The 14,634-nt window shown below is 37.7% G+C and overlaps 1 protein-coding gene across 4 annotated transcripts in view; it reads left to right on the forward strand.

Moving 5' to 3' along the window:
• KIF1B (kinesin family member 1B) overlaps positions 1-14,634 on the forward strand; it is a 140,920-nt gene that overhangs the window by 73,542 nt on the left and 52,744 nt on the right. For 3 of the 4 annotated variants that reach the window (XM_058552863.1, XM_058552860.1, XM_058552861.1), the window contains exons 18-20: positions 22-105; positions 355-535; positions 661-733. In XM_058552863.1, coding sequence (XP_058408846.1) covers positions 22-105; positions 355-535; positions 661-733 — 338 coding nt within the window. Of the gene's footprint in view, positions 1-21; positions 106-354; positions 536-660; positions 734-5,798; positions 7,457-14,634 lie in introns of those variants that run through there. The other variant, XM_058552862.1, reaches the window with a different exon arrangement.

Consider the following 14,634-nt stretch of genomic DNA (forward strand, 5'->3'; position numbering starts at 1 on the left):
GTTAGTTTGTGTTCATCTTAGTTATCGTGACCCTAGAGCCTTGTGAACGCTCAGAAACCTACGTAAATGGCAAGAGGGTGGCCCAGCCTGTTCAGCTGCGCTCAGGTGAGACTGGGAGAGGTTTGATATCTTTAGTAAAAGAAAAAAAAAGAAAAACCAGTAAACAACACATGGCTTGTGTGAGCAACTCTTTAATTTTTGACTCTTTATTTAAACACTGAAGTGATAGTCAGCGTTAAGATTTATGTTCTTATAAAACTCCAAAAGCTGTCTTTTTGCATTAGGGAGGGTGAGATTATTATAGATACTATACATTAAAAATGATTTCTTAACCCTGTTTCTGTTTTGTGCTAGGAAACCGTATCATCATGGGTAAAAACCATGTGTTTCGTTTTAACCACCCGGAGCAAGCACGGGCTGAGCGGGAGAAGACTCCTTCTGCTGAGACCCCCTCTGAGCCTGTGGACTGGACGTTTGCCCAGAGAGAGCTTCTAGAAAAACAAGGAATAGATATGAAACAGGAGATGGAGAAAAGGTAGTGTACAGATATGATGTGGGCCACATGACTATCACTTCTTTTAAACATGTAATAGCATTCATGAAACAACTCAGTGATATCACAATTTATTCTTTCCTCTCTTGTTTTTCTTTTCTTTCTAGGCTACAGGAAATGGAAATACTATACAAAAAGGAGAAGGAAGAAGCAGATCTTCTCCTGGAGCAGCAGAGACTGGTAGGAGTCCATCTTGCATCCTCTGTTAGGAAAAGGGCAGCTTGCTCTCATACCTTCCCTGTTCCACAAATGAGCACTCGACCAAATTGCTTATCCAGCTCTCGTTGATACCATACACTATTCTTTCATTTCCTTAATGGAGAACAGACTTACATCTGCTGGTAGCCATAGCCTGAAAACCTGTCCATAAAGGTACTATTTTTGTGCCTTTTATGTCTTAAAGTCAAATCTTTACTTCTATCAAAACCAAGTGCTTTTTGAGGAAATAGTGGGAACTTTTCTGGTAGCCTTTGCCTCTTGATAGTGGTTTTTGAGTATGCATCATTGGTGGTTCTTTTATAATAGTAATTACTCTGAATATTGAATTTGGTGGATGTTTGCCTTGGTTTTGTTTCTGTTCACCTGATAGTACTAATTCTCTGCTCTTGGGCTGACTTGGGGATTGTTCTTGTGCTAGACAGACTTTTTTTTTTTTTTTTTAGTTAAACTGTGTCTAAAAGTGTTGCTGCACAGTTGCATGTGTTAATCCTTTTCTGTTCCCCTGCATGGAGTCTGAATTCTCAATAAGGGTCTTTGTGGCATATGGGATGACAGTGGAAGAAGGGGCTCTACAACCAACTCAGGAGAGGGAAGCCTGGTTTCTCTGGGTTGAGAAAGGGTTTGGATGAGCAGCTGAAAAGTCAGTTTAAGGTCACAGCTTATAATGCCAATGGCTTTAGCATTTTATGATGGTAATTGATTTTCCAGGTTTGATAGAAACTCAATCTCATGAATAAATAAATTGATCTGTTAGTTAGATTTTCATTTTTAAAGCCATCCAATTTTGGTTAATGCCAAATTTGGTTTAATTTTGGTTAAAGCCCTGGTTATCAGAAGCTTTTTGGCATTCATTTGATATATGAGGAAAAGGTATAACAAATCTTTGGATACTATGGATACAGTTTAGGAATTTCTTATTTTTTAAGATTATGGACTTCTTTTAACACAAGGAGGTATTAGGAAGAAAGCTGGGGTACTGTTTTCTTCCCTTAGCGTAAAATACACCGTGTAAACTGCAGCATGTAAACTACAGCCTTATAGCCATGCTCTACTTTGGAGAAGAGAGGCTGTTGCTAAATGGGCAAGGAAAGCCAAGGACTCCAGCAAAAGCAGCATTTTGCAGGACACCTCAGTTCTTAGGCTTGGCAGTGGGTTAAACCAGTTAGTTTATTATCTTGTAGATTATAGTAAAGCCCACAAAACAATGGACTGTAAGAATAATTCAAGTGTTTGGGGCAAGATAATAGCAGTGTTACAGATAAGAGTCTCTTTAGGAGGCCTAGTTGGCATTTAGTTTTTAATGAAAACAGAAAGATTTAGCTGCAATGTGATTAAGGGCTTGAAAGGTCTGTGACACATGAAGGAGCCTTTGATCTTAATAATATAGTATAGTCTAATAACATGCCTCTGATGGTCTGTGAGAGATCAAACAAGAACAGGTATAATTAAACTGTATTCATTATTAACAATAGTGCCTTGTATTTGTATAGTGCTTTATAATTTACAGAGAGCTTTAACATCCATCATTTTTTGATTCCTGAAACAACCCTCTTTGGTAGGTGTGTATGTAAGTTAAATGAGTACTAGTACTTCCAGTTTATAGTTGAGGAAACCAAGGCTAAAAAATGCTGTCTTGCCCACTCTTAAAATACCTATTAAGTCATGGGTCTGGGGCTTCAACTTAAACTTTGGTCTTCTGACTTGCTTCAGTGTTCTCTCCAGTAGAGCAGTGCTTCTTAACCACCTGGGAGTCACGTTGAAATGCACATGCTAATTCAGTAGGTCTGGAGTGGGACCTGAGATTCTGCATTTCTAACAAACTCCCAGGCGATGCCAATGTGCTGGTCCTGGGACCAACCTTGAATTAACTAGGTGTGAAAAATAATGATGGCAGGTGCTTTCCCATAACCAAGAGCTGGTGATCATTCTATGCTCTGAAATAAAGACGATGACCATTAAATAAAGAAAAAATAAATTTAGTTTTTGTATTTAGTTTCTAGGGAACATACTTAATTTGCAAGTACAGGTTCTGGTTATCATTTGCTCTGTGTATCTCAAAGCAAGCTAAGATTTCAAGAGCAGCTTCTTAAAGCAAGGAGGTTGCTTTCCTCCCATAAGTCCAACTGTCTATTTCACTTAAATTTCTTGTCCTCAAGAGGAATTGATTTCTAATGCTTTAGCCTGAAGAATATCTAGCAGTAACAATACTGAATGGAAGATATATTTTTATGACCCTGTATTGGTCGACCAACAGATATATTTCAAATGCGTCCTATGAATAAACATTGAGAGGATACAAAGGAATTATTATTCAGTAAATATTTATTTAATATTTATTATATGTAATTATTTTTGCATAATAACAGCATTAAAAAATGGAATTCAGGCTCATGAGTTTTCTATTATGATAGTTCCCCAAATGCGTCACATTGTTACATTGCTGAACATTCTCTTATAGTTAGTGCTCTATTATACACCTGCTGCTTTCTGTGCTTGCTTTTTTACACATGTGTTTTGGGTATCTTCTCTCTTCTATTTGCATAACCTTGTAGAGTCTTCTGGAGGCCCACTTTGCATTTGATATTTAATGAAAACAGAAGCATCATTTAGTGACATGTGAATGGGCCAGACCTGAGTAGTTTTTCCAACCCTGTAATAAAAGAATCTAAATATCTTAAAATCTTTTTTTTTTTTTTTTTGATGTGAGATAGGATATACATCTTGGCACATAAACTTTGCATACAGAGGTTTTAGTATCATGGTCAGTATGTGATGGGGAGATGATATGTTTGAGCTATAAGGAGAACATATTCCAGAGTCAGTATGACAGTATTTTAAAAAGAAAGAAAATTATGGCCACATGATTTAATTTGAGTTCTTTTGGATTTATGTAGACTCTCATTTATTTATGTTTTGTTTTAGAATTTAAAGACATAAATTTTGTCTCTCAAGCATGATATTAAAGCAGTGATTACAGTATTTGTTATTACCTAAATTAGGTAGTATTCATTTCGTCCTTAAGCAATTTTAAAAGGAAAAGAAAAGCCAGGGGAAAAAAAGTGATAGTTCATTATGTGGGAAGAATCAGACAGTTTGTGTTCTGTGAAACTCAGGTTATACATATTTGCAAGAAAACCTTTTTAGGAGTCAGACATACTTTTTTCTGTAATGTTTATTAATATCATCTTTTGTCACTTAAGATTAGCCATTTTGATTTTTGAAACTAAAAATGAAAAGAAAAAAATAGTGTAGAGTCCGTGAATTTAGCTTTGATTGCTTTTTGTTGCTAAATTTTCAAGTAGGTAGGGGTTATAAATGGGTTTGTACCTATTTGATGGACCAATAGAAATAATACAAATCAGTAGCAACATCTCCAAATTCAGGGGCCAACTTATTGTCATTATTGTTAAAGGTTATTTTTTCATTCCATAGAAAGTAACTGTACATAGAAATCTTTGGTCTAGAAAACAAGATATTATTTATCAGTTTTGATTCTTTTCTTTTTTTTAACTCTAGAGATAATTTTGGTAATCACAGCCAAGTAAGAGAGACTATTATGAATATTTTCATTTACTAGATTATCTTGAACTACTCTTCTAGTGAGTAGTTTCTTTTCCCAGGAACTTTGATTTCCTGAATAGAAATTCTTCCTTAATCCTGTCAGTCATAGGGAATTCTAAATCCAACATTGCTTTCATTTAGATCTATGTTATCAGCATTTGCTTGTGTTAGTTAAGAACAATTGATTATTTTCCAAGTAGCCCTTGAAACCACTTAGTTGTGAAGTCTGGCTGCTGTTTTAGGCCTAAGTAAAGTTTTTTGAAAAAGAGATAATGATGCAAAGATAACCGGAAAGACAGAGTTAGAGACAGCATTTTAAGGTGTATCCATTTTACATAAGCAGAATATAATCTTTGTGTTTTGTGTGTTGATAGGAAGAGTTGTCACTTAAAGTGATATTCTTCTAGTAGCTAGAAATGCCATGGTTTTTCATAGATAGAAAACATCTCTAAATTGTATTTATTAAAATATTACTTGGGGAATTTTAAATGATGTTTAATGAAAGTATATTTGCCTAGCTTAATTTATGTTCTGGAAATTTATTTCTTAAAATTTTAGAGGTGAGGTGTTTATTGGTTTAAGTGTGTGAAAAAATAGCAGACCCACTGTAAGGATCCTTTCTTTATGCTTCTTTGTTCTCTGGGTAACAAACTGTAGTGTACAAATGAAATGAATCAATTGACATGACACAAGAATATAGCAAATCCAATATGTGCTCATGGAAAGACTAGTTTCAAAACCCTCTTGTCTTCTAGAAAAAACAATTTGATAAGAACCTCACATGGTATGCTAATAGGGATTTTTGGCATTTTTAACATCATCCCTGTTTGCTTCTTTTTCCACTTTCTTATCTTCTAACTTTTTTCTAGGGCTGCTCTTTTTAGTAAAGCTAAACAAAATGTGGCCTCCTACAGCCTTACTAACCTTTGTTAATCCGCCTGCTCGTCACATCTTGTATGGCATCTGTGCTCACTCATGGGGGAAAGAGTTTCTGGAAGAAGCAACAGCAATAACCAAGGCAAATGTGGGGAAGTGGCTGCATGGGTGTTAGCATGTATGGGGCGTAGGTTTTACTCCATTTTCTTGAGATAGTGGAGATGTTGTTTCATACCATTTTGTTAATAACTTCATATGACCTTCAAGTGAGAGACTCACTCACTATGTCAATCCTCCTAAGAAATTTGATTGCAGATTTCATCACTTAAGCCAGAAAGTGGAAATTTGGATTAGTGTTACTAAAGAAACAAACAAATCTTTATATTGATAATAATTAACATATGCCTATGTCTTAATAGACTTGCACATCATTTAGGGTTTTGTTTTGTTTTGTTTTTTTAGTTTTTTTGGTTTTGTTTTTAAATTTGGTTAAGGCTTTTTTGCTTGCTTTTTCTTCGATTTGATTTTCCTTTTTTACATTTTAATTTTGGTTATTTTGGGGCCATTTTTTGATTTTGTTTTTCCAAAGGACGCGGATTCTGATAGCGGGGACGATTCTGACAAGAGGTCCTGTGAAGAGAGCTGGAAACTGATTACTTCTCTGAGAGAAAAGCTACCTCCTAGCAAGTTGCAAACCATTGTTAAAAAATGTGGCCTCCCCAGCAGTGGGAAGAAACGAGAACCGATTAAAATGTACCAAATCCCCCAAAGAAGGCGCCTCAGTAAAGATTCCAAGTGGGTCACCATTTCAGATCTTAAGATTCAGGCTGTAAAAGAGATATGCTATGAGGTTGCTCTCAATGATTTTAGGCACAGTCGGCAGGAGATTGAAGCCTTGGCCATTGTTAAGATGAAAGAGCTTTGTGCCATGTATGGGAAGAAAGATCCCAATGAGCGAGACTCCTGGAGGGCAGTGGCCAGGGATGTCTGGGACACTGTTGGTGTAGGGGATGAGAAGATTGAAGACATGATGGCCAGTGGTAGAGGTGGGACTGATGTAGATGACCTCAAGGTTCATATAGACAAGCTAGAAGATATTTTGCAAGAAGTCAAAAAGCAAAATAACATGAAAGATGAAGAGATAAAAGTCTTAAGAAATAAAATGCTCAAAATGGAGAAAGTCTTGCCGCTAATTGGATCTCAGGAACAGAAAACTCAAGGAAACCACAAAGCAAAGGAACCTGTTGGTGCTGGTGTCAGTAGCAAGTCTGAGAATGATGTAAATAAAGGAGACAGTGGAGAACTTGGGAAAGAAGAGCGTGTTTCCCAGCTGATGAACGGGGATCCAGCTTTTAGACGTGGACGTCTGCGTTGGATGAGGCAAGAGCAAATTCGATTTAAGAACCTGCAACAGCAGGAGATAACAAAGCAGCTTCGTCGGCAGAATGTACCTCATAGGTTCATTCCTCCTGAGAACCGGAAGCCCCGGTTCCCCTTTAAGAGCAACCCTAAACACAGAAACTCTTGGAGTCCTGGGACACATATCATCATAACAGAAGATGAGGTTATAGAGCTTAGAATTCCAAAAGAGGAAGACGGAAGGAAAGGAAATAAAGAGGAGAGCCAAGAAAAGGGAGGTAGAGCACCTTCTAAAGATCCCCAGTTACCATGGGGCTCTCAGGGCACACGAAGTCAAGATCACATTCAAGTTAGCAAGCAGCATATTAATAATCAACAACAGCCACCCCAGTTACGCTGGAGAAGCAATTCTCTCAATAACGGCCAACCGAAAAGTATACGCAGCCAGGCTTCTGCCTCCTCAGAGTCATTAAACTCCCATGGTGGTCACCCCACTGCTGATATGCAGACTTTCCAGGCAAAGCGCCATATTCATCAACACCGTCAATCTTACTGTAATTATAACACTGGAGGTCAGTTAGAGGCCAGTGTAGCCAATTCCTATCAGAAGCAGACTGACAAATCCAACCACTGTAGCCAGTTTGTGACACCTCCACGAATGAGGCGACAGTTCTCAGCACCCAATCTCAAAGCTGGTCGAGAAACCACAGTATAAATTACTGGATAAACTTGAAATCTTGGTGGAGGAAACAGGCGATGTTAGCTTATGATTCCAGTTGGTTCTAGTCTTAGCCTTGAGTTCCTATTATTTACATTATGATTTTATGTTGCGTTCCTACAAATATTTTAACTGATTTTAATATTATTAAAACATAAAACACTGGTCAACGTTTCAACACCTCCCTTTTTGTTTGTATACCATAAATGGGCAGTTTCTGGAATTTTGGACAAAACGCTGAGACCTCCTTTATTTTTCTGACACTTTCCTCTTTTCTTGGTGCCTAGATAATATACTTACTTACACAGACTTGTCTTGTTTTGGTGTAAGTTTGTTATGTTTTTATATTGCCTATAAATTGATCTGATATCCAGAAAGACCTGCCTCTTAGTTTATGCTCACATTCAAAAGGGGAATTCAGTATGTAGAATTAAATGTCTGTTGTTTCCCCATAAATGTTAGACATTGTTTAAAAATAATAATATGCAACTGTATGGAGACAGCTTTGGATTTCTCATCCATGTCTGTTACTTTCTTTATATATAATTTGAATTTTCAAAAGCCAAAACTTAATGTCTTTAGGCGTATTTTATAGTACACATCTTCCACAGAACTTGCATATCTTTGTATGCTTCTATATTTTACATAGAACTGATTCAGTAGCTTTTTTTTTGTTTTGAATGTATCAGTATATGTATGAAATTTGTCATAATACTGAAATCTTAATACTTAAATTGGCACCATATCTGGATTTCTGTTTGTGGTTTGCATTTTGAAGTTTAGCCTATAGTTTCTTACACACGCACTGAACTATTCACCAAAATCATGGCAACAGAAATACCAACAAAATACTTGTATTATGCTTTGAGCAGTATATATAAGTTTATAGGGAGGTTATTTGGTGGAAAAAGGGAAGAGGTGGAACATGGGGAGAAGGCTACAGCATATGACTATGTGCTGCTATGTTCACTAGATGGTGAAATAATGAAATAAGTTAACTTTTGTTGGGTTTAGAATAAAGGAGATGATATATAATAAACTATTCTTTGGTTAACAGTAGTAATGCTCACAGATACTCAAGCAAGGAAAGAGAAGTCCTGATGAACATTTATTGTATCAATACCTCATTTTACTGTGTTGTGGTCTCAGTTTGCCTCACTGGAGAATCCACTAAAAAAGATGGCGTTTAATGGGAAGAAAAGAATAGTTTTCTACATGCTTCCTCATCTCTTGAACTTGTCAGAAACTTTTTTAAGAGGCAGTGTGAAGAGCCAGAGATGTCTATGAGATTGCCTGACTTCACGTTGTTGAAGCTTCCTAAGTCATCTATCAAACTCTTGTCTTCCAGATAGTGTGAAAAATTGCAGCCAAGATAGCAATTAGCATTCAAGGAAGCCTTAAAGATTGTGATTATGTTTTTTTTTCTTTGTGTGTGGGCACTATGCTTTATTAGAACACATTATTTTTAATCATAGTATATTTTCTTTGCTTCTAAGAAAATGCTTTTTTAATGCACAGAAGGTTGCTTTCAATTAACTTTGGGGGATATTTTTGCTTTTGTAGCTAGAACAGTCCTAGTCTTCAACTGAGGTTTTATGGCAGATTAGACATTGGTGAATGATGTTTGTAATGGGTTCACTTAATTGAGATGACAATCTCATGTACCATGTGTTCTGAATGTACTTGATAGGCTACTTCAAATCAGTCACTTCAGTGCATCTTGTGTAAACCCCAGCTGTCCCTCTTTATTCTTCTTAGACATAGATATGTTAACTACTCCTTTCTTGCAAAAATTTCATTTTATAATATTAATAATAATAATTGCTTAGCTTTTAACTTTGTAGCAAAAGTGGGCTCTCATTTCCCTAACTTGAGATAGCATAGGGTACACCTATATATTTTCATTTTTATGGTTGCCTTTTAATCTTATTATGGGCAGGTGCCTCCCTTTCCCACTGAACAATGGGAATGAGTTTCTGCTGGTGATCAGGTGACACTGCAAAGTGAAAAGTAATACAATATTCTCATTTACAAATGTGAGTTGTGGTGAGCATTATACCCACACTGATATTCCAAAGAAATAGATTTGTGTTTGTACTTCATCTGCTGATCCAGTTGCCCTCATATTCCTGAAATGTTTAGATATCTAGAGGAGCCCTTAATTTCACATGACCAGAAAGACATGAACGAAGGTTTGATTGATTGCCATATATGTCCCTTCATGCATTTCAGAGCAGATGCTTGTCTTAGAAAATAACTTTATGTGAATAAAAGTATTTCATTGACTCTTCTACTAAATAAGAAACTAGTGCCATGCTTTGTTTTTGTGAGCTGTTGGTATAGCCTGTATTGCTTTATTTGTTTTTCAATTCCCTAAGCTTAAATACTATGAGATCAAAGAGAAATGGTCATCATTAAACTATTGTTATGTTATTAAAGTATTCCTAGCTATTATCCTAGCAAAACGGAGAAAAAAGTGTTTGTGCTATTGAAATTATACAATGATATGACCATAATGGAAATGTAGAGGAGCCCTAATTAATTGGTGTAGTTTCACAAACCAAAAAGGTATTCCTTGGAGAGTTCAAGACATTCTGTTTATCTAAGAAGTCTAAACTAAAGGACTTTTCTTTTTGCTTCTAATTCTTTCTAGTGCTTCGAATTGTTTCTCCTTTCACTGAAAATGCAATGAATGGGAATTATTTATTCCATTGAAGTGACTTGAAGTGACCTCTTGTGCTTTAGGTGCAGGTTGATGCTGAAAAAACAAAACAAAACACAGAATTTGCCACACCATTGTCTGCATGAATGGCTTTTAGACTGCAGCAAGTTACGTAGATTTCCTCTGGTCAGCTGTTGTACTCCTGTGCCTTCCTGGTCCTTTGTAGACTAGCCTTAATGATTTGTACAAAAGACTAGAAGGAGGGGAAGCTGCCATGTCCTGGTGTACGTTAATGAAGACACCTTCTTAGGCACAATGCAAAGCAAGCATTTGTTCTGTACTGTCATAGCCAGAGTCTGCTTTATGAACAGTTTTCACAATTGTCCAGTTTTTGTCATCTTTCCAAGATTTTAAAATCTGCTGTAGATACTTAGTTTGAACCACTCTAGGTGGTAAAATGTATTGGTTTCCTCCCATCATTACTGTAAAAAGAAGTTGTGAATCTTCTTGTTAACGAACAATGGATTTCTCCCCCGATTTCTTAAAAAAAAATGCTTGAAGACTGTCTTTGAGTGTAAAATCTACCTTTTCATAAAGGGAGAGTTAGTTTGTAATGTTAAAAAATAAATTCCTCATTCAATAAAAGCTGAAATCATTTTTTAAGAGTGTGATTGATTTCTCTGTGATGTGGGAGGAGGGAAAAGTGAAACAGAGTGATACTAATTAAACCTGGTCTTGACTTTCATTTATTGCTTTTTCATCTGAAGATGGATCCAGAAAAGATGGATCTTTTCTTTTAATATATATATTTCTACATGAACCTGATTAGTTTAAAGCTTTTGCTTTTGTTATCCTTTTCTTTTTATCAAATTCTGTCTTAAATGGGATCTTTAACTCCTACTTTATGCTACATTTTACTTAAGTAAAACCTTTCCTAGTGTAAGATGAATGAGGATATCAAATAGCGCATTTTGATTTCTTTGAGTTTACCGTAAACTGTGTTTTCAGTTTTTTTATTATGTAATCTTGATTTGAAGTTCTTAAAAATGAAATGGTGAAGGGAACTTCATGTAGATAGAAACTAAACTTCTAAAAAGCTCTGAGTAACTCTGTTTAGCTTTTGTTTTTTCCTTAACCCTGCTTCTCTCCACCCAGAGTATTGGTGGTTTGCTAGAGGTGAAATAGGACAAAGCAGAAGATTTATCTGGAGTGGACCATCAGTCTTACTGAAGATTTGGACATGACATTATTTTTTATATTGAAAAACACCACAGTCTTATATTGTGGAGTAGAATACAAAATCTGCATGAGATTTTGTTTTTTCCCTATGAGTTTTTAAAATGAAATTTAGAACTTGAGAGAAAGGTTATGCTTGGATTGGTCTGCTTCAGGCCTCCTACTCTTTCCCTTCAGGTACTTTGTATTTCTCTGCTATTGGAGAAACTGATGGAAAAGTTGCCAAGATCTGACCATTTCTAGGGTGACATAGATGATTCCAGTGCAATATGATATGTGCTAGTTGTGTGTGATAGGGTGAGAGTAGGGAGAGTGGGACAAGATCTTTGAGAGAGGAAGCCCTGAGCCAAGAGCAGACTCCGAAAGAACAACTGAGAATTTATCCAAATGAAGAATTGCAGGGGGAGGGAGGAAGCATGTCAGGTCCAGGGAACTGTGAGTAACTTGGGGTGGTCAGAATACCAACTATGTGTCCAGAGGAGTGGTAAGAGATGAGAGGGGCTGTGGGTCAGGGCCAGATCATGGCATGCTAAGGAGTTGGGATTTTATCTTGAGTGTAATGGGAAGCTAGCAAATGATTTTATACAGGGAGATTGCATTATTAGATTCACCTTTTAGAAATGGCCAAAGTTTGGGTTGGAGGATGAGTTGGAAGGAGGCAAATTTAGAGCCAAGTGCTTCAGTTGGGAAGTTGCTGTATAAACTAAATAAGAAATGATGCTTTCCAAAGGCGGGGAGAAAGTAGAGAGGGAATGACTCTGAGAGATAATTTGGAGGTAGAATCAAATCAATTTGTGGGTGGGATAAACCTTGTGTATACAACCCACAAGTTGATGAAGGCTCTTGCTTGGATCATGATTGGAAAGTAAAGTAAATGAGACCGAGATGGGACTGAGGGATTGGGAGAAAATAGGAGCTGCTTGGGTCTAAGAATAGGTGTTGTGGGATTCCTGGAGGGATAGATCTGAGACTGTCCAAACAGTGCTGCTGGTGGTGAGCAAATTGAGGTGTTGACAAGAACTGGGGCATAGATATCTACCTTCTGGCTATTGCTTGCTAATTATAATCTGCCATTAAAAGAGAAAGGCAGTAGTAGCAAAAGGAGCCAAGCCTCTAATGTCAAAAACAGCTTAACCAGAAAACTCAGAATGGTGACATTGATTTTACCTTAAATACCACCTCCTCAGAGATGCCCTGATTGTGGCACCATCATCTCTCACGTAGAGTACTACGGTAACCTCCTAACTTGTTTCTTCGCGTCTATTCTTGACCCCTGTAATCCGTTGTCCACTTAACCAGCATCATCTTTTACTTTTTTTTTTTTTCTTTTTTTTTGTGAGGAATATTAGCCCTGAGTTAACATCCATTGCCAATCCTCTTTTTACTGAGGAAGATTCGCCCTGGGCTGACATCCGTGCCCATCTTCCTCTCCTTTTTTTTTAAATATGTGGGACATCTGCCACAGCATGGCTTGAAAAGTAGTGTGTAAGTCTGTGCCTGGGGTCCGAACCCACGAACCCCAGGCCACGGAAGCGGAGCACGAGAACTTAACCACTATGCCACCTGGCCAGCCCCCAGCATCATTTTTAAAAACAAATATCAGGTCTTATCAGTGGCTTCCCACTGCACTTTAAAATCTGAACTTCTTACCGTAGCCTACGAGGCTTTTCATGTTTTGGCTTCTTGCTTGCCTCTCTGACTTCATCTCTTAACATTCTCACACTGCAGGCCCTTTTGGAGTTTTGTTCCTTGAACTTGCCAAGTTTGTTCCCACCTCTGGGCTTTTGCACTTCCTTAAGACTAGAATCCTTTCTCATTGTGCTTTACTCCTCTTCTGGATCTGCACTCACATGCCACTTTTCCTGCCCGGGCCAACTCTCCTTATTTTAATAATGATAACCTGTAGTTATCTTGTCTACTTGTTTGGTTCTTCCTTGAGACTGTAAACTCACCTAGTATAAGTACCTTATCTGTCTTGTTTGCTTTACTATTCATCTGTACACATTACCCCAAAGAGAAGTTCTCAAACTGTAGTGTGCATCAGAATCCTCTGGGGGGCTTATGAGAACACAGATTGCTGGACCCACCCCCAGTTTCTGACTCGGGGAGGTCTGGGCTGAGGCCTGATAATTTGCATTTCTGTTAAGTTCCCAGGTGATGCTGATGCTGCTGGATCAGCAGCCACCTTTGAGAACCATTGGTCTAGAACAGAGGTTGACAAACTTTTCCGGTAAGGGGACAGGTAGTAAATAGTTTAGGCTTTGTGGGCCCCATGGTCTCTGTCACAACTATTCAACCCTGCTGTTGCAGCAGAAAAGCAACCATAGACGATATGCAAAGCAAAGGACATGGCTATGCTCCAATAAAACTGTATTTACAAAAACAGGCAGTGGGCTGGATTTGGCCCGCAGGCCATAGTTTGCTGACCCTTGATCTAGAAGATAGTCACTTGTAAGAACTATTCACTTGTAAGAACTATTAACTGGAAGATCAGTACATGGCTGTATATATGATCTAGAAGACAAATATGTGCTAGATGCTGGTGATTCAACGGTGAATGACAGATCCCTAGCCTCATGAAGTTCACATGGTTGTGGAGGAGATAGCCATTAGACAGTCACACCAATAGTTATATAGTACATTTGTGACAAATGCCATGAGGGAAAAATGTAGGGTGCTCTGAAAGTTTGCAACCAGGTGCCTCAGGAAGTGAGGAAAGGTGGCCTTTCCTTGCTCTCAGCTGATGATCTTTTATTTTGTTTCACTCAGAAAAAGAAGCAATCAGAAGAAAACTTCTTTTTCTTCCTACTTCTGGTTCTGTCTGCATTCATCATGCATCCATACCCATACTTGGGTTCCCCTCCTGTTGGTGGATGAACTGCCCTTGCTCCTATCTTAGCCCAGCCCTTGTTCCCTGCATTCCTATATCACCTTCTCAAGGACTTACTCTACATTTACCCCTTCTCTTTTACAACATCAGTTTCTCTCCCGGATTATTCCCGTCAGCATACAAACATGTCTTCATTTCACCAGTTTCAAGAAAGTCCCGTATTCCCTGCAAACTGCCACTCCATTTCTCTCTTCCTTTTCATGGAAATACTCCTTGAGCGAGTTTTCTGCTCTAATTTCCCACTTGCCTACCTCCCACTGTTTCTTTTTATTGTTTCCTCTCCCCATTCTTGCTTGAACTCACTCTAGTGAGACTCTTGTTCCCACCTCACCACGGAAGCCACTCTTACCAGTGTCACTAAAGATCTTCATGGTAACAAATCTGGGGTTGTTTTCTCAGTCCTCATCTTAATAAATCTGTCTGGCGTTTAATGAAGAAGATAGTAACTCATGATATTGAGCGTTTACTTATGCCAGTAAACTTTTTTACAGGTATTAGATCATTGAATCCTCACAACACCCCTCATCTGTGAAGTAGGTATTGTTATTCCCATTTTACTG

The sequence above is a fragment of the Diceros bicornis genome, chromosome 13, assembly GCF_020826845.1.
Source record: "Diceros bicornis minor isolate mBicDic1 chromosome 13, mDicBic1.mat.cur, whole genome shotgun sequence".
In the NCBI taxonomy this organism is placed as follows: Eukaryota; Metazoa; Chordata; class Mammalia; order Perissodactyla; family Rhinocerotidae; genus Diceros; species Diceros bicornis.